An 18,630-nucleotide genomic window follows, 5' to 3' on the forward strand; every position below is an offset into this window, starting at 1 on the left:
TCCTCAACCTTTTCCTCTAAGGCTAGGGGTGGTTAACAGCTTGGCTGTACTAGTTCAGGCTACTTCACTGTCTTCTGCTGTTTCCTTATACTTGTACCTTGTAAACAGTTCCTTTATAAGCAAACCTTCTTCAAATTATCCCAGTTTGAGTATGCCATCTTCTTCCTGTTACGACCCTGATGAATATAAGCTCTAATCACATACCACCTATTTACCTGACCCAATAAATTTTCAGTATGAATGGGGCAGAAAAATAAACAATAATAGTAGCAAATACCTATAGATGAAGTTTAAAAAGTTTTATATATTAACCTATTTAATACTAACAATAGCCTGTGAGATAGGTACTATTATTATCTTCATTTTACAGATATGAAAGCTGAAGCACAAACAAATTAGGCAACTACCTAAGGTTCACATAATAAGTGATGAATTTGGAATTCAAAACTCAAGAGACTGGCTCTAGAGTCTGCAGTCCTAACCACTATGTAAAGAACTGGAATAAGGTGTATGTAGATGGGTTGTAAGGAAGAAATTACAAACAGGAGAAAAAGAGTGAGCTGTGACACTAACCAGTCCGCAACTTTTCTAATGTGAACAACTGAAAACTGAGTTTACAGTTAACTCACAAAGAGACCTGGGGCTGGGCTAGCAGGAGGAATTCATTCACTGCCATGGACCTTATCTACATGTTATAAATCAGTGTAACTGCAATGTATGGCCCTAGGTGGTTTACAAGGTAAAAAATCATGAAAATGTACCACCACCAATTTATGTTGGAGAAACACTTTTATAAATAAATCAAAATGATATAACCAAAGTTAATATTAAAATGTATCAAAAAGCCTTCACACTGATTTTACCCAAGGTAAAAAATAAAGAGGCTTGCTGAGCAAGCATTTTTGTCTTGTTTTTCAAGGCAATTTGAGGCAATTTATGTTTAATACAGAAGGGGATAAAGTTTATTATCTGATACTAGTTACGTAAAATACTTAGCAGTATGTTAAAAAAAAAAAATTAAGCTGTAGATTTTCATCTGCTTCAGAAGCCTGGCTCGTCAAGCAATTAATTTCTCCTAGAAATATGCCTAGGAACCACCAAGTACAATCCTCTCTTGCACTCATGGAGAGACTAACCAGGAAACTCTGTGCTTACATTAAAATAATCAATTTTGAATACACAATACTGAGCTACAAGAGATTTTCAAGGTGTTGGATCATTTGCGTCCTACATGCCTTACCTCAGCGTCTATTACATCTGTGATGTACCTAGGGGTCAGCAGGGGCATTCGGACATACTGGAGCAGGTCAGGCAAGGATTCTTCTCGCTCCTTTTTGGCGTGCTTCACCCAATTGATGACAGCCTCAAAGACTGGTTCTTCAGAATCCACCTGTAAATGTATAATTATACATCAGGGATATAAGTTTTTTAAATTAGCTCACATTCTTAAAAAGAAACCAAGCTATCTTTCTCCTTTACAGTACCCCAATCTCTTCCATCATCATTTACTTCTAGAAATAGCTAGGCTCTAGAGAAAATGATCTTTTCGGACACAGCTAACTCAGACCAGGAAAAGAATTACAGTCAACTTGGGTACAAATAGTTCCTAAGATAGCCCATCAAAGTCAAAGATTGGACTTCACTTCAGAATTTTTCCCATTCTGGACAGTTTTCTGGTTATTTCTGAAACTTTAGGTGGGGAATCTGTAGTCCTAATCAAAATTGGAATAACTTTTATTCATAAATGTGGTCTAATTCTGTCCAGCCTTGATTTCCTCCACATAAGCATGAGAAGCATGAGATTCACTTACATCAATATATGGAATGCTGCAGTTTTTAAAGCATTGTCTAGTATCATTTGAGCAACTACCATATATCTCAAATATAGACCTATTTACGATGATCTATATGATAGGTGTACCAGCTTAAAAGGATTTATGTACCCTAGAAAGCCATGTTTTTTTTCTTTTTGAAACATAACCGCATACAAACACAAACATTCTTTTTGTTTGTTTTTATTTTTTAATTTTTATTAATAAAACCAATCAACACACAATATGGACATTCTTTTTTAATCACATAGTTGTATATTCATCATTATGACCATTTCTTAGAACATCTGCATCAATTTACAAAAAGAAATAAAAAGAAAACAGAAAAAAAATTCATACATATCATACCCCTTACCCCTGCCTTGCATTGATCCTAGTATTTCAATCTACTAAATTTATTTTAGCATTTGTTCCCCTTATTATTTGTTTATTTTTAATCCATATGTTTTACTCGTCTCTCGATAAGGTAGATAAAAGGAGCATCAGACACAAAGTTTTCACAAGCACACAGTCACATTGTAAAAGCTGTATCATTACACAGTCATATTCAAGAAACATGGCTATAGGAGCACAGCTCTACATTTTCAGGCAGTTCCCTCCAGACTCTCCATTACACCTTAACTAAACAGGTGATATTTATTTAATACATAATAATAACCTCCAGGATAATCTCTTGCCTCTGGAATTTCTCAGCCATTGACACCTTATTTTGTCTCATTTCACTCTTCCCCCTTTTGGTCGAGAAGGTTTTTTCAATCCCTTGATGCTGAATTCCAGCTCATTCTAGGATTTCTGTCCCATGTTGCCAGGAAGGTCCACACCCCCGGGAGTCATGTCCCACGCAGAGAGGGGGAGGGCAGTGAGTTTGCTTGTTATGTTGGCTGAGAGAGAGAGAGGCCACATCTGAGCAACAAAAGAGGTTCTCTTGGGGGTGACTCTTAGGTCTATTTTTAAGTAGGCTTAGCTTATCCTTTTTGGAGTTAAGTTTCATATGAACAAACCCCAAGATTGGGGACTCAGCCTATTGCTTTGGTTGTCCCCACTGCTTGTGAGAATATCTAGAATTCTCCACTTGGGGAAGATGAATTTTCCCCCTTTCTCACCGTTCCTCCAAGGGGACTTTGCAAATACTTTTTTATTCACTGTTCAAATCACTCTGGGATTTATAAGGGCATCACTCTGGACAAACCTACAAAATCTCATGCCCTACATAATACACCAAGTATTATGGTGTTCAATTAAGCTATCCACATAAGTTATATTAGGAAATGCACTAGTCAAAATATAAATTTTGTACCAAATAATTTTTTGCTTTAGTCCCACATATAAGTTAAAGTTTTAAAATATTAATTACCATCTATTTTCAACACCCTGCAATACTGACATTCCTTTGTTCTTCCTCATACAAAAACCTTTATAAATCTGTACATTTAGTCACTATCATACATTCTAGGCATTCCTAGGTTATACTATCTCAGTCTTTATTGTCTATCTTTCCTTCTGATTTCATTTGTGCCCCCCAGGACTCCTCCCTCTATCATCCTCACGTTCAGCTTCATTCAGTAGTCTAGCATTACTGTATTACAGTTAGGCAGAATTGTGCTATCCATTTCTGAATTTTTACAATCAGTCCTGTTGTAGAAACGATATCCCTTTAGCTCCAATTACCCTATTTCTATCTCCTGATTGTCTCTGTTACCAACTGAAATTCTCCAAGTTCATTCATTAATGTCGGTTCATATCACTGAGACCATACAGTATCTGTCCTTTTGTTTTTGGCTAATATCACTCAGCATAATATCCTCAAGGTCCACCCATGTTGTTACATACTTCATAACTTTATTCTTTCTTACAGCTGCATAATGTTCCATTGTAGGTACATACTCCAGCTTGTTTAGCCACTTGTCTGTTGATGGACATTTTGGCTGTTTCCTTCTTTTGGCAATTGTAAATAATGCTGCTATAAACAATGGTGTGCAGATGTCCATTTGTGTCCTTGCCCTCATGTCTTCTGAGTAGATACCTAGCAACGGTATTGCTGGGTCATATGGCAATTCTATACTTAGCTTCCTAAGGAACCGCCAAACTGCCTTCCGCAGTGGTTGTACCATTTGACATTCCCACCAACAGTGGACAAGTGTGCCTCTAGAAAAACCATGTTTTAATCCTAATCAATCTTGTGTGAGCAACTGTTTCCTTTACTTCCTATCCAATACTGTATATTGGAAATTTGATTAGATTATCTCCATGGAGATGTGACCCACCCAATTGTGGGTGTTAACTTATATATATATATATATATATATACTTGGATGCATAGTCTGGGAATTGAACCTGGGTCTCCCGCATGGAACGCATTTTACCACTGAACCCCCCCCCCCCCCCCCAAATGCACCCATGGGTATTAACTTTTGAATAGAGGGAAATGGGTCTTGATTAGTTTACTGGAATCCTTGTTTGGAGAAGCCTCAGAATTATGGGATTCCAAGAGAACAGAGCCATGACAGGATGACGAGAATGACAAGAACAGTAGAGAAACAAGAACTAGAGTCCACCAGCCGGTGACCTTTGGAGATGAAGGAGAATGGCCCTGGGGGAGCTTCAAGAAGCAAGAGGCATGGAGAGGAAGCTAGAAGACATTGCCATGTTTGCCATGTGCCTTTCCAGACAGAGAGAGACCCTGAACTTCAACGGCCTTTCTTGGATGAAGGTAACCTCTTGTTGGTGCTTAATTTGGACATTTTCTCGGCTTTAGAACTGTAAAATAAGCAACTTATTAAATTCCCTCCTTTAAAAGCTGTTCTTTTTCTGGTATACTGCATTCCAGCAGCTAGCAAACCAGAACAATAGGGAAGAAATCATATATGATCCCTGCTCTTAATGGTCAAAAGGGGAGATAATTGTTAAGTTGGAAAAATAAATAACCCACTTTGCCATTATATACTGTATACAGGAAACATACAGGGGTTATAAGACAGAAAACCGGAGATTTCTAATTTAGATTGATGGGTCAGGGAAGAGCCTCCCTGAAGAAACATTAAATTTAAATTGGATGGATGAGTAGCAGTTAACTAGGGTAAGAGATTACTCCAAGGCAGACAAAAAGGTACATGCAAAGACCTTGGAGCTGTGTTTTCACCACAGTAGCCACTAGCCACACACGGCTATTTACATTTAAATAAATTAAAAATTAAAATAAAAAATCCAGTTTCTCAGTTGTGCTAGCCACATTTAAAGTATTCAACAGCCATATGCAGCTAATGGAAAATGAACTGGACAGCATAGATATAGGTCATTTCTAACTATAGAATGTTTTATTGGACAGCACTATCCTAGGGCAAAAAAGAAGTGTCAACTTAAGGAAATAATGGAGGGCTAGTATAGTAGAATGAATGAAGGAGGGAGATGATAAAGACAACGCAAGAGAGGTAAGCAAGGACCAGTTCACAGAGGGCATTAGAAGACTGAGGTTTACTAAGTCCAGAACAACTAGAAATGGTTAAAAGTTTTCAAGCAAAGTAGTGACATTATCATATTAATGTTCTGTAAAGACTATACTGGCTGCTCCGGGTAGAATAATTTGGGAAGACGAAGAGCTGGGAGGCCAGTTAGGAGGTGGCTCTGGTATACCAGACAAAAGCTGATGGAGCTCAGAGTACAGATATGGCAGTGATGATAGGGAGAATTAGATGCACTAGAGGAATATTTGGGAGGTCAAACTAATCGAGCCCTATGAATGGATTTGATGCAGGAGAAAATACAAAGAGTGTCCATGATTTTCTTTAACATAAAGACAATAATGATGATCTGATAGTTTTAAGCAGCCACATGCTAGACTCTCAGACTTACTAGATTTAAATTAGATGCATCAGTTACAAAATGGGGCTTCTCAATCATAAACAGAGATCCCTGAACTTACTGAAGCCAGAATAAATTGAAATTACAGAGGAACAGCTAAACTGGGAGGAAAAATAAACTTTAACAATAATTCCTTATTTTGAATAAAAAGAGAAATTTTCTACATAATAAATTTTCATGGGGAACTCTCTTATGTATTGGGCAATGGCATTCTTATTTAATGCTCAAAAGAACCCTTAAATACTAATATTATCTATATTTTGTAGGAGAGGAAACTGAAGAGTAGTTGCTAGGTAATTTATCCAATGTCATAACAGCCAAGATTCAAACTCCTCTTTTAGACTGACTCTAAAGTCCATGTTATTTCAACCAATATGTTGTACTACTTTCCATAGCTTTAAATACTACTGTTTTAAATAATAAGACGAAGCTTTAGTTAGCAATGCAATGTCACATCTGGTTGCTATTTTTGGCTGGAATATAGAACTGGCTGGAATAGAGAACTGAAAAAAGTGTGTCATTTCTTGTCTTTTCAGAAAAAAAGGCAAAGGTCGGTCTTGACAGACATTTAAGAAAACTACATAAAAGAGTTCTTAGGGTTTTTTTTCTTTTTTAGTTTTCCATCTAGTTTTATTCCAAAGTCTATACTGTTCCAAAATAAATTACTTCTATGACTGCTTCCTCACTTGGCCAATCAGAAAGAAACTGACAAGGTGACTAGTCCAAGGGAATAGGCAGGCCTGGAGCCAGACTGCCTGGATCTGGCTCTACTATTTACTATCAGTGGTACAGTGCTTAACCTCCAAGTCTTTTCCCTTCTCTGAAAAATAAGATAATTGTGAGAATTAAATAAGATAATCTCTATAAAATATCAGGAATGGTAACATTAGTATGTAAGCTCCAGGGAACAGGGATTTTGGTCTGTTTTGTGCATAACTGTATCCCCAGAACCTGAACAGTTCCGGGCACATAGTAAGTGCTCAATAAATATTTGATAAATTAACCAACAGTAAATTCTGAGTATTAGCTATTTTATTTTTATGTGCAGTGAACTTCAACTTTGTAGGCCCATTTTATTCACTATACTTTCCAATACATGGAGAAGTAAAAAAAAAAAATTAAGATATTCTAATGAATCACAAGTTTCCAAGTCTGAAGAATGTATACTTTGGCTATGCCTGGCATTTCAATGAAAGGATATAAAGTTCTCCACTCAGAGGGTGAAAACAAAGACTTTAGCAAATACTCGGCTCAGCAGAATTCATAACAGCAACTTCTTTGGGTTGATATAAAACACCACGTGAAACTGGAAAATAATTCTTTAGTTGAAACAATGTCACTGATGTACCTCAACCATTTTCCCTCAGAAAAGTCATTAGGGAAAGTTGTAAAGGAAAGGTGGCTAAAATTTCCTAAGAAATATATTTTAGACCTATTATTACATTACATAAAAATCCTAATTTTTATAAAACAAATAATTTGGTTTACAAAAAAAAGTAAATTTATAGGATTTCTTTAAATAGCAATTCTTTGTAGAAGACAGAATATTAATCAAATTTTGTTCCCAATATATCTTGGAATTGAGATATACCTGAAGAAGTACCACAAACTTCTAGGAATCCACTTATTGAAGACCCATTTTTTATCATTACCTAAGTAGGGGGAAGGAGGTAGAGGGAGAGATAATTATTAGATAGGAGAATTCTTAGCCTTTTGAGAAAACTGAATTTAACCTTACTGGGGGAAATAAAACCATACTGCTTGGCTCTACTAGGTGTTTTCTAGATGCTACTAACTAAATTAAAAATTGGGTCACTAGAAATTAATACCACAGGTTTTAAAGATATAGTCCTATATGGAACTTCTCACTCCAATTCTCAGCCAAACTACAGATCTAGATGCAATCAAATCTCTGCTAAACTGCTGGTATTATGATTTAGAATTTGGAATAACTAAGATTCTTTTTTTTTTATTAATTAAAAAAAAATTAACTAACACAACATTTAGAAATCATTCCATTCTACATATAAAATCAGTAATTCTTTTTTTAATTAATTAAAAATAAAATAACTAACACAACATTTAGAAATCATTCCATTCTACATATGCAATCAGTAATTCTTAATATCATCACATAGATGTATGATCATCATTTCTTAGTATATTTGCATCGATTTAGAAAAAGAAATAGCAAGACAACAGAAAAAGAAATAAAATGATAATATAGAGAAAAAATAAAAATAAAAAATACAAAAAATATTAAAAAAAACAAAAAAAACTATAGCTCAGATGCAGCTTCATTCAGTGTTTTAACATAATTACACTGCACTTAGGTAGTGTTGTGCTGTCCATTTTTGAGTTTTTGTATTCAGTCCTGTTGCACAGTCTGTATCCCTTCAGCTCCAATTACCCATTATCTTACCCTATTTCTAACTCCTGATGGTTTCTGTTACTAATGACATATTCCAAGTTTATTCTCTAATGTCGGTTCACATCAGTGGGACCATACAGTATTTGTCCTTTAGTTTTTGGCTAGTCTCATTCAGCATCATGTTCTCTAGGTCCATCCATGTTATTACATGCTTCATAAGTTTATTCTGTCTTAAAGCTGCACAATATTCCATCGTATGTATATACCACAGTTTGTTTAGCCACTTGTCTGTTGATGGACATTTTGGCTGTTTCCATCTCTTTGCAATTGTAAATAATGCTGCTATAAACATTGGTGTGCAAATGTCCATTTGTGTCTTTGCCCTTAAGTCCTTTGAGTAGATACCTAGCAATGGTATTGCTGGGTCGTATGGCAATTCTATATTCAGCTTTTTGAGGAACCGCCAAACTGCCTTCCACAGTGGTTGCACCATTTGACATTCCCACCAACAGTGGATAAGTGTGCCTCTTTCTCCACATCCTCTCCAGCACTTGTCATTTTCTGTTTTGTTGATAATGGCCATTCTGGTGGGTGCGAGATGATATCTCATTGTGGTTTTGATTTGCATTTCTCTAATGGCCAGGGACATTGAGCATCTCTTCATGTGCCTTTTGGCCATTTGTATTTCCTCTTCTGAGAGGCGTCTGTTCAAGTCTTTTTCCCATTTTGTAATTGGGTTGGCTGTCTTTTTGTTGTTGAGATGAACAATCTCTTTATAAATTCTGGATACTAGACCTTTATCTGACATGTTTTTCCAAATATTGTCTCCCATTGTGTAGGCTGTCTTTCTACTTTCTTGATGAAGTTCTTTGATGCACAAAAGTGTTTAATTTTGAGGAGCTCCCATTTATTTATTTCTCTCTTCAGTGCTCTTGCTTTAGGTTTAAGGTCCATAAAACCGCCTCCAATTGTAAGTTTCATAAGATATCTCCCTACATTTTCCTCTAACTGTTTTATGGTCTTAGACCTGATGTTTAGATCTTTGATCCATTTTGAGTTAACTTTTGTATAGGGTGTGAGATACGGGTCCTCTTTCATTCTTTTGCATATGGATATCCAGTTCTCTAGGCACCATTTATTGAGGAGACTGTTCTGTCCCAGGTGAGTTGGCTTGACTGCCTTATCAAAGATCAAATGTCCATAGATGAGAGGGTCTATATCTGAGCACTCTATTCAATTCCATTGGTCGATATATCTATCTTTATGCCAGTACCATGCTGTTTTGACAACTGTGGCTTCATAATATGCCTTAAAGTCAGGCAGCGTGAGATCTCCAGCTTCGTTTTTTTCCTCAAGATACTTTTAGCAATTTGGGGCGCCCTGCCCTTCCAGATAAATTTGCTTATTGGTTTTTCTATTTCTGAAAAATAAGTTGTTGGGATTTTGATTGGTATTGCATTGAATCTGTAAATCAATTTAGGTAGAATTGACATCTTAACTATATTTAGTCTTCCAATCCATGAATACGGTATGCCCTTCCATCTATTTAGGTCTTCTGTGATTTCTTTTAACAGTTTTTTGTAGTTTTCTTTCTATAGGACTTTTGTCTCTTTAGTTAAATTTATTCCTACGTATTTTATTCTTTTAGTTGCAATTGTAAATGGAATTCGTTTCTTGATTTCCCCCTCAGCTTGTTCATTGCTAGTGTATAGAAACACTACAGATTTTTTAATGTTGATCTTGTAACCTGCTACTTTGCTGTACTCATTTATTAGCTCTAGTAGTTTTGTTGTGGATTTTTCCGGCTTTTCGACATATAGTATCAAATCGTCTGCAAACAGTGATAGTTTTACTTCTTCCTTTCCAATTTTGATGCCTTGTATTTCTTTTTCTTGTCTAATTGCTCTGGCTAGAACCTCCAACACGATGTTGAGTAATAGTGGTGATAATGGACATCCTTGTCTTGTTCCTGATCTTAGGGGGAAAGTTTTCAATTTTTCCCCATTGAGGACGATATTAGCTGTGGGTTTTTCATATATTCCCTCTATCATTTTAAGGAAGTTCCCTAGTATTCCTATCCTTTGAAGTGTTTTCAAAGGAAAGGATGTTGAATCTTGTCAAATGCCTTCTCTGCATCAATTGAGATGATCCTGTGATTTTTATGCTTTGATTTGTTGATTTGGTGTATTACATTAATTGATTTTCTTATGTTGAACCATCCTTGCATACCTGGGATGAATCCTACTTGGTCATGATGTATAATTCTTTTAATGTTTTGCTGGATTCGATTTGCTAGGATTTTGTTGAGGATTTTTGCATCTATATTCATTAGAGAGATTGGTCTGCAGTTTTCTTTTTTTGTAATATCTTTGCCTGGTTTTGGTATGAGGGTGATGTTGGCTTCATAGAATGAATTAGGTAGCTTTCCCTCCACTTCAATTTTTTTGAAGAGTTTGAGCAGAGTTGGTACTAATTCTTTCTGGAATGTTTGGTAGAATTCACATGTGAAGCCGTCTAGTCCTGAACTTTTCTTTTTGGGAAGCTTTTTAGTGACTGATTCAATTTCTTTACTTGTGATTGGTTTGTTGAGGTCATCTATTTCTTCTTGAGTCAAAGTTGGTTGTTCATGCCTTTCTAGGAACTTGTCCATTTCATCTACACTGTTGTATTTATTAGCGGAAAGTTGTTCATAGTATCCTGTTATTACCGCCTTTATTTCTGTGAGGTCAGTGGTTATGTCTCCTCTTCCATTTCTGATCTTATTTATTTGCGTCCTCTCTCTTCTTCTTTTTGTCAATCTTGCTAAGGGCCCATCAATCTTGTTGATTTTCTCATAGAACCAACTTCTGTTTTTTCTGATTTTCTCTATTGTTTTCATGTTCTCAATTTCATTTATTTCTGCTCTAATCTTTGTTATTTCTTTCCTTTTGCTTGCTTTGGGGTTAGTTTGCTGTTCTTTCTCCAGTTCTTCCAAGTGGACAGTTAATTCCCGAATTTTTGCCCTTTCTTCTTTTCTGATATAGGCATTTAGGGCAATAAATTTCCCTCTTAGCACTGCCTTTGCTGCATCCCATAAGTTTTGATATGTTGTGCTTTCATTTTCATTCGCCTCGAGATATTTACTAATTTCTCTTGTAATTTCTTCCTTGACCCACTGGTTGTTTAAGAGTGTGTTGTTGAGCCTCCACGTATTTGTGAATTTTCTGGCACTCTGCCTATTATTGATTTCCAACTTCATTCCTTTATGATCTGAGAAAGTGTTGTGTATGATTTCAATCTTTTTAAACTTGTTGAGACTTGCTTGGTGACCCAGCATATGGTCTATCTTTGAGAATGATCCATGAGCACTTGAGAAAAAGGTGTATCCTGCTGTTGTGGGCTGTAATGTCCTATAAATGTCTGTTAAGTGTAGCTTATTTATTGTAATATTCAAATTCTCTGTTTCTTTATTGATCCTCTGTCTAGATGTTCTGTCCATTGATGAGAGTGGAGAACTGAAGTCTCCAACTATTATGGTAGATGTGTCTATTCCCCTTTTCAGTAACTGCAGTGTATTTCTCACGTATTTTGGGGCACTCTGATTCGGTGTGTAAATATTTCTGATTGTTATGTCTTCTTGTTTAATTGTTCCTTTTATTAGTAGATAGTATCCTTCTTTGTCTCTTTAAACTGTTTTACATTTGAAGTCTAATTTGTTGGATATTAGCATAGCTACTCCTGCTCTTTTCTGGTTGTTCTTTGCATGAAATATCTTTTCCCAACCTTTCACTTTCAACCTGTGTTTATCTTTGGGTCTAAGATGTGTTTCCTGTAGACAGCATATAGAAGGATCCTGTTTTTAATCCATTCTGCCAGTCTATGTCTTTTGATTGGGGAGTTCAGTCCATTAACACTTAGTGTTATTACTGTTTGGGTAGTACTTTCCTCTACCATTTTGCCTTTTGTATTTTATATATCATATCTAATTTTCCTTCTTTCTACACTCTTCTCCACACCTCTCTCTTCTGTCTTTTCGTATCTGTCTATAGTGCTCCATTTAGTATTTCTTGCAGAGCTGGTCTCTTGGTCACAAATTCTCTCAGTGACTTTTTGCCTGAAAATGTCTTAATTTCTCCCTCAGTTTTGAAGGACAATTTTGCTGGATATAGAAGTCTTGGTTGGCAGTTTTTCTCTTTTACTAATTTAAATATATCATCCCACTCTCTTCTTGCTTCCATGGTTTCTGCTGAGAAATCTACACATAGTCTTATTGGGTTTCCCTTGTATGTGATGGATTGTTTTTCTCTTGCTGCTTTCAAGATCCTCTCTTTCTCTTTGACCTCTGACATTCTAACTAGTAAGTGTCTTGGAAAACGTCTATGTGGATCTATTCTCTTTGGGGTGTGCTGCACTTCTTGGATCTGTAATTTTAGGTCTTTCATAAGAGTTGGGAAATTTTCAGTGATAATTTCTTCCATTATTTTTTCTCCTCCTTTTCCCTTCTCTTCTCCTTCTGGGACACCCACAACAGGTATATTTGTGCACTTCATATTATCATTCAATTCCCTGAGTCCCTGCTCAAATTTTTCCATTCTTTTCCCTATAGTTTCTGTTTCTTTTTGGATTTCAGATGTTCCATCCTCCAGTTCACTAATCCTAACCTCTGTCTCTTGAAATCTACCATTGTAGGTTTCCATTGTTTTTTTCATCTCTTTTACTGTATCTTTCATTCCCATAAGTTCTGTGATTTGTTTTTTCAGATTTTCCATTTCTTCTTTTTGTTCATTCCTTGCCTTCTTCATGTCCTCCCTCAATTTATTGATTTGGTTTTTGAAGAGGTTTTCCATTTCTGTTCGTATATTCAGAATTAGTTGTCTCAGCTCCTGTATCTCATTTGAGCTATTGGTTTGTTCCTTTGACTGGGCCATATCTTCAATTTTCCTGGTGTGATTTGTTATTTTTTGCTGGCGTCTGGGCATTTAATCAAATTTCCCTGAGTGTGGGACCCAGCAGGTTGAAAGACTTTCCTGTGAAGTCTCTGGGCTCTGTTTTTCTTATCCTGCCCAGTATGTGGTGCTTGTCTGTCTGCGGGTCCCACCAGCAAAAGATGTTGTGGTTCCTTTAACTTTGGAAGACTCTCGCTGCTGGGTGTGTGGTGGAGACAGAGGAAAGGTTGTAGGCTGGTTTTAATGGCTTCAAATTCTGAAGTCCTGGGATCTGAATTCCTTGAGAGGGGATTCCACCTGAGTTGTGTTTCACCCCTCCCATGGGGAAGGTTCAGGTGGTAGAGAGCACTGAAAGCAGCCCGTTTCTGCATTCGGGGCAGTTGCAACCTGTGTAATCCCAGCGCTGAGCCCAGAGGCAACCAAGCCTCCGTAGAAACAGCCGCAGAAGGCTCTGTTTCGCCCCCTTTCCTCTTTTTCAGTTAGCCCAATAGGCGACTTCTGCCTTGATCAGTTTCGCCTGAGCTGAGGGCCTATTTTTAGTAGTCAGAAGTTGTTCATTAATGCCACTATTGGTGTTAGGTTGGACTCAGTCTCTACTACTGTTGGAGACTCTTTCCTTTCCCTCCGGGAAGTCGCCTGTGGGGGAGGGGGTGCTGGCCGCCGCAGCTTGGGGAACCGCTGATCTGAGGCTCCCAGGCGGCCTGGGAAGCCACCTGTGAGGGAGGGGCGCTGGCCGCCGGCCGCTGTGGCTTGGGGAACTCGCCTCTCCGAGTCTCTCAGTCGAACCGGAAAGGAGGGAGGGAGGGGCGCCAGTCGCCAGCCGCCGCGGCCTGGGAAAGCGCGTGCCGCTCGGGGACCTCACCACAGCGGAGTCTCGCAGCCGGTCCAGCCGGTCCAGACTGGGGTACACTGTGTGTCCGGTCTCTGTCGTGGCTCTGGGAGCTGTTCTGTACTTTTTCTAATTATTTAGTAGTTGTTCTGGAGGAGGAACTAAGACGCGCACACCTTACTAAGCTGCCATCTTCTCCGGAAGTCAGGAACATTCATTTGGAATAACTAAGATTCTTAATGCTGGGCTAAGTCACTACAGGGTTGCTTGGTTATAGGTAGTTAACCCTCTGCTAGGTAAAGTAGTACTCCTTTAAAATCCAGTCCAGATGGCCCGTCCTTCTATCACCCAGACTCTCTCTCACAAGACACTTACTATCTGGCATCTGCTCACGGCAGACCCTTACCTCCAACTACCTGTCTCTTCCTTTTCGATCCATTCTGGAGCAAAACTTCATTTTTCTTTCTTCTGTTTAATCTCCCTACTTTGCATAGGGAGATTACACTCATTATACTCTATTCCTATTATACTCATTATACTCTATTATAATACTATTCTTTTTGTTTATATGTCTGCGTTTACTACTATACTGAGAATTCCCTGATTTTAGGAACTGTGTGTTTCTCACTTATGGATTTCTAGTACTTGGCATATTGATTATTACATAGTAGATACACTCAATAAGTGTTTGTAAAATGAGTGATTGAGTAACAGAAGTGCGCTACAGAAATCTAATTTCACTTCCAATTTCAGCTTATGCTTCACACTGTTTAACAGTGATTCTCAACTACTAGGATAATTAAGGAAAGCAGCAAATTCCCTTGTTGTAAATATGCAAATAAATTCAGCATGTAATTTCAGGGAGCTCATGAAAATCTTGGAAACACTTGGAACTTGGTTAAGAAGCCCTGCTACAGGAGGGGGAAAAAAGGAAAAAAGAAAAAGCCCTTCTGTAGAAAACTCCACCTTTCTTTGCAAATTTTGTAATGGCCCAGTCTTTCACAAACCATACCACCAAGTCAAATCTGTACCTGAATTTCATCACACTTGATTAGCTTTTCCACCTCTCCTTGACTTAGAAGAATGAATTCTTCATGTTGTACCACTTCAGGAAAATGCTTCTGGCTAAAAACTTCAGCTGCTTGCATCAGATCAACACAATTGTGAGTTTCAGCGAAATCTCTAATACCCAGGCAATTAGACGGGTCCAACTGACTTTCTAAGAACTCACAGCAGGCTTGCTTCACACCTAGGACAAATGCAGACAGTGAATATTTCAGGATACTCGCTAGGTGTTCAAATGGTCTTATTCCCGGATCTCAAAATCTTCTTTATATAGTATCAGAGGAAGCCTGTTCAACACCTAAGAATCAGATTAGAAATTCTGTGCTTAAGAAATTAAAATTCTATTTCTGTTTCATCTTTAAAATGAGTACAGTGAGGTTAATTGCTTTCAGGGACACTGGTAAAATTAAACAAAAATGCCTATGAAACTCTTGGAAATCAAGCTAAATAATTAATGACTGATTCAGCATAATGTACCAAATTTCCACTCCACATCAAAACTTATCAAAAGGCTCCACGAAGGAAAATAGGCAATAATAACATCTCATATTTTTCTAATCAAAAAGTTTAGAATATAAACTTAATTTCATAACTGTGCACTAATGTAATAGTTTCACACTGTTTCAATCATATTAAAAGCTAAAAATGTTTCTATCATGTGTATATAAAAACTGAAACTAATGGAAATAAAACTAGCAGACATTGGGAACTGGAAGGGAGAGACTATCTGTAATCCTGTGAAAACTAGAGACTCTTTGTTTTTTTGGATGCACCGTCCAGGAATTGAACCCGGGTCTCTCCTGCATGAAAGGCGAGCATTCTATCATTGAACCACCCGTGCACTCCTAGACTTATTGTTGAGCATCACTTCTAATCTTTTTTTTTTTTTGAATAGACAATGTGCATGGTCGAAAATTTAAAAGATACAAAAGGATTTACCATGAAAGTCCTCTTAGCCCCACTTATTCCACCAACCACCTAGCTCCCTTTCCTGTAGGCAATGAATAGTATCAATTTCTTGTGTTTCCTTCCAGGACGATGTATATGTAAGAGAAATCCATATACTATTATCTGCCCACACTCCATCTTTTAGAAGACACAACTGATATAAATGTGCTCTTGTGAAGAGCTAAATTCTCACATTTGGAAGTTCCCTTACATATGCAATGACATCCTATCTTTTATTACTCAAAGAGATAGTCAGGGGCAGAAAACAGCAAGCCCAGAGTCTGTTTCCATGATTTTCATGATTAAGTTTACCTTATTAATTTTAGAGAGCTACTTTGGAATGAACAATAGCAATTTCTATTGACTATACCTTTCAGCTGAAGCAAACAGGCTGCAGGGAGCAGTTCTTGTACATTCTCCACTGTCACATGCACTGTTTCTGTGTACACAAAGTCCAACAGGATTTCCATGGTAGAGGCAGTTAAACCTTGGATATCAACATATGGTTTCCCCTTTTCTGAAAGCTGAAAATTCAGAGGGTATGAAATAATTGAGGTCAGAAATCCAAAAGATAAAGGCATAATCTCACATCCAAGAGCTTGAAGGAGCATTAATATTCACTGACTATACATCCTAGAAAAAATTACGGTATCTTTTGATTGATTTGGATAAAGAAAGTATGGCACATATTTTTAGCTTTTCAGGTAAGGGAGTGGTTAACTATACTCCAGGAGTACACAGTGGGGTGACAGCTTATTGGAGTATTAATTTTACCAGTGAGCAACCACTGCTTTCACATTAAAACAAAGGTAGATGCATTATAGAATAGAATGCAAAAGTTCCATTAACATACCACTACGGTCCATGAGCTTTTAAGATAAAATATAAAATCTCAAAGAAATTTCATGCTTGTAGAAGACCCTCTGTGAGTTACACCTCTGACCCTTCAGGAATATTCACTCAGTCCCCTCATCTGTCATGAGACTACATTTAATAATAATGATTTAAAGGAACATGCAGGTCGTCTGAAGGAGTCTTCTGCTATAACGCTGACTATAACTGCACTGTTCGATGCTTTTTAAAAATATTGGGTTGACTCTATTTGGGGAATATGGAATTGTTCAGGGATATGTTTAATTTATAATATATTCTTGCAGTTTTAAGTATTGCTGAGGTCAGATAATTGTAGAGAATCATTTAGGTAAGGGTGGAAATTTCAATTTTACAGGACTGTAATATAAAAACTGATTACCTTATAAAAATTTTACTAGATCTAAACTTTAGTTTCGAAATCCTTACTATTTTTTTTTTGTATTCATTATTTTTCTTTTTTATTACAGAGGCCATAGGTTTACAGAAAAATTTTGAAAAAAATACAGTTTCCATTAACTTCCATATACTTTCCCATTGTTAATATTTAGCATTAATATGGTATTTTATTACAGTTGATGAGAGAATACATATTATTTCTTATAGGTAAAGAGTATACTATTGTGTAAACATGGCATAGTTACTCAACTAATAGTATATGTTTTAGAATTACATATTTTTCAAACTTTTGCTATCAACAAAAATAAGCAATAAAATCCATTCTGAAAATTGAATTATCCCTGGTGCATTTTCAAGGTCAAAACCTAAGTTATGAAGTCCTATGTCTTACTGTAATTGTATATTTAATTACAAAATCCCTGCTATTAACAAAACTTCAGTGCACTTCTACTATGAACTAAATGGATGTATCACCTTTGATTTCTGCAGCAGCCCAGAGTAATAATCAAAAAGCATTCTTCACCAAAATCAATAACTAAATTAATCCTCAACATTGAAATAAGTAACTAGGATCTAGTATTGAGAATATGTAAAGAACTCCTACAACTCAGTAACAAAAAGATGAACCATCCAATTAAAAATTGGGGGGTGTGTGTGCAAGAGTAGTTCAGTGGTAGAATTCTCACTTGCCATGCAGGAGACCTGGGTTCGATTCCCAGCCCATGTACTTTCCAAAAGCAAAAGAAACAAGGCAACAAACAAAAATTCAACAAATGGTGCTGCAATAACGGGATACTCACATGGAAAAAGAATGAAATGTGACGCCAACATACAGCATACCAAAAAAAAAAAAAAAAGGGCAAAAGACTTGAATAGACATTTATCCAAAGACATAAAAATGACCCAAAAAGCCCATGAAAAGATGTTAACATCATAAATCATTAGGGAAATGCAAATCAAAACCACAATGAGTTACCATACTTCATAACCACAAGGATGGTTATAATTTAAAAAATGGAAAATAAGTGTTGGGGAGAATGCAGAGAAATAGGAATTACATGTTGTTAGTGGGAATGCAAAATGGTCCTGCTGCTATGGAAGAGTTTGGAAATTCCTCAGAATAGTTAAAAGAACTAGTACATGACCCAGCAATTCCACTCTAGGTACATATCCCAAAGAATTGAAAACTGGAACTCAAACAAACATGTCATAGCAGCATTGTCCACAATAGACAAAAGGACTCAAATGTCTATCAGAGGATGAAAGGATAAACAAATTGTGATATACCCATACAATGAAATAGTATGCAGCCATAAAAAGGAATGAAGAACTTGACACAGGCTATAACACGAATGAACCTTGAAGACATTATGTAAAGTGAAAAAAATCAGATACAAAAGGATAAATATTGTATGATCTCATTTATGGGAAATAATTAGACTATGCAAATTCATAGTTAGAAATCAAAATACAGGTTACCAAGGCTAGGGGTAGGGGTGGGAATTGAGGAATTCTTAATTGATAGAATTATGT

General features: G+C 36.8%; 1 protein-coding gene across 3 annotated transcripts in view; it reads right to left on the reverse strand.

The window, feature by feature from the left end:
• Positions 1 to 18,630, reverse strand: part of KLHL12 (kelch like family member 12) — a 59,143-nt gene that overhangs the window by 27,308 nt on the left and 13,205 nt on the right. For all 3 annotated transcript variants that reach the window (XM_077157431.1, XM_077157433.1, XM_077157432.1), the window contains exons 3-5: positions 16,199 to 16,352; positions 14,847 to 15,064; positions 1,241 to 1,390 (exon numbers count right to left, since the gene is read on the reverse strand). In XM_077157431.1, coding sequence (XP_077013546.1) covers positions 1,241 to 1,390; positions 14,847 to 15,064; positions 16,199 to 16,352 — 522 coding nt within the window. The remainder of the gene's footprint in view (positions 1 to 1,240; positions 1,391 to 14,846; positions 15,065 to 16,198; positions 16,353 to 18,630) is intronic.

The sequence above is a fragment of the Tamandua tetradactyla genome, chromosome 4 (genome assembly GCF_023851605.1).
Source record: "Tamandua tetradactyla isolate mTamTet1 chromosome 4, mTamTet1.pri, whole genome shotgun sequence".
Lineage (NCBI taxonomy): Eukaryota > Metazoa > Chordata > Mammalia > Pilosa > Myrmecophagidae > Tamandua > Tamandua tetradactyla.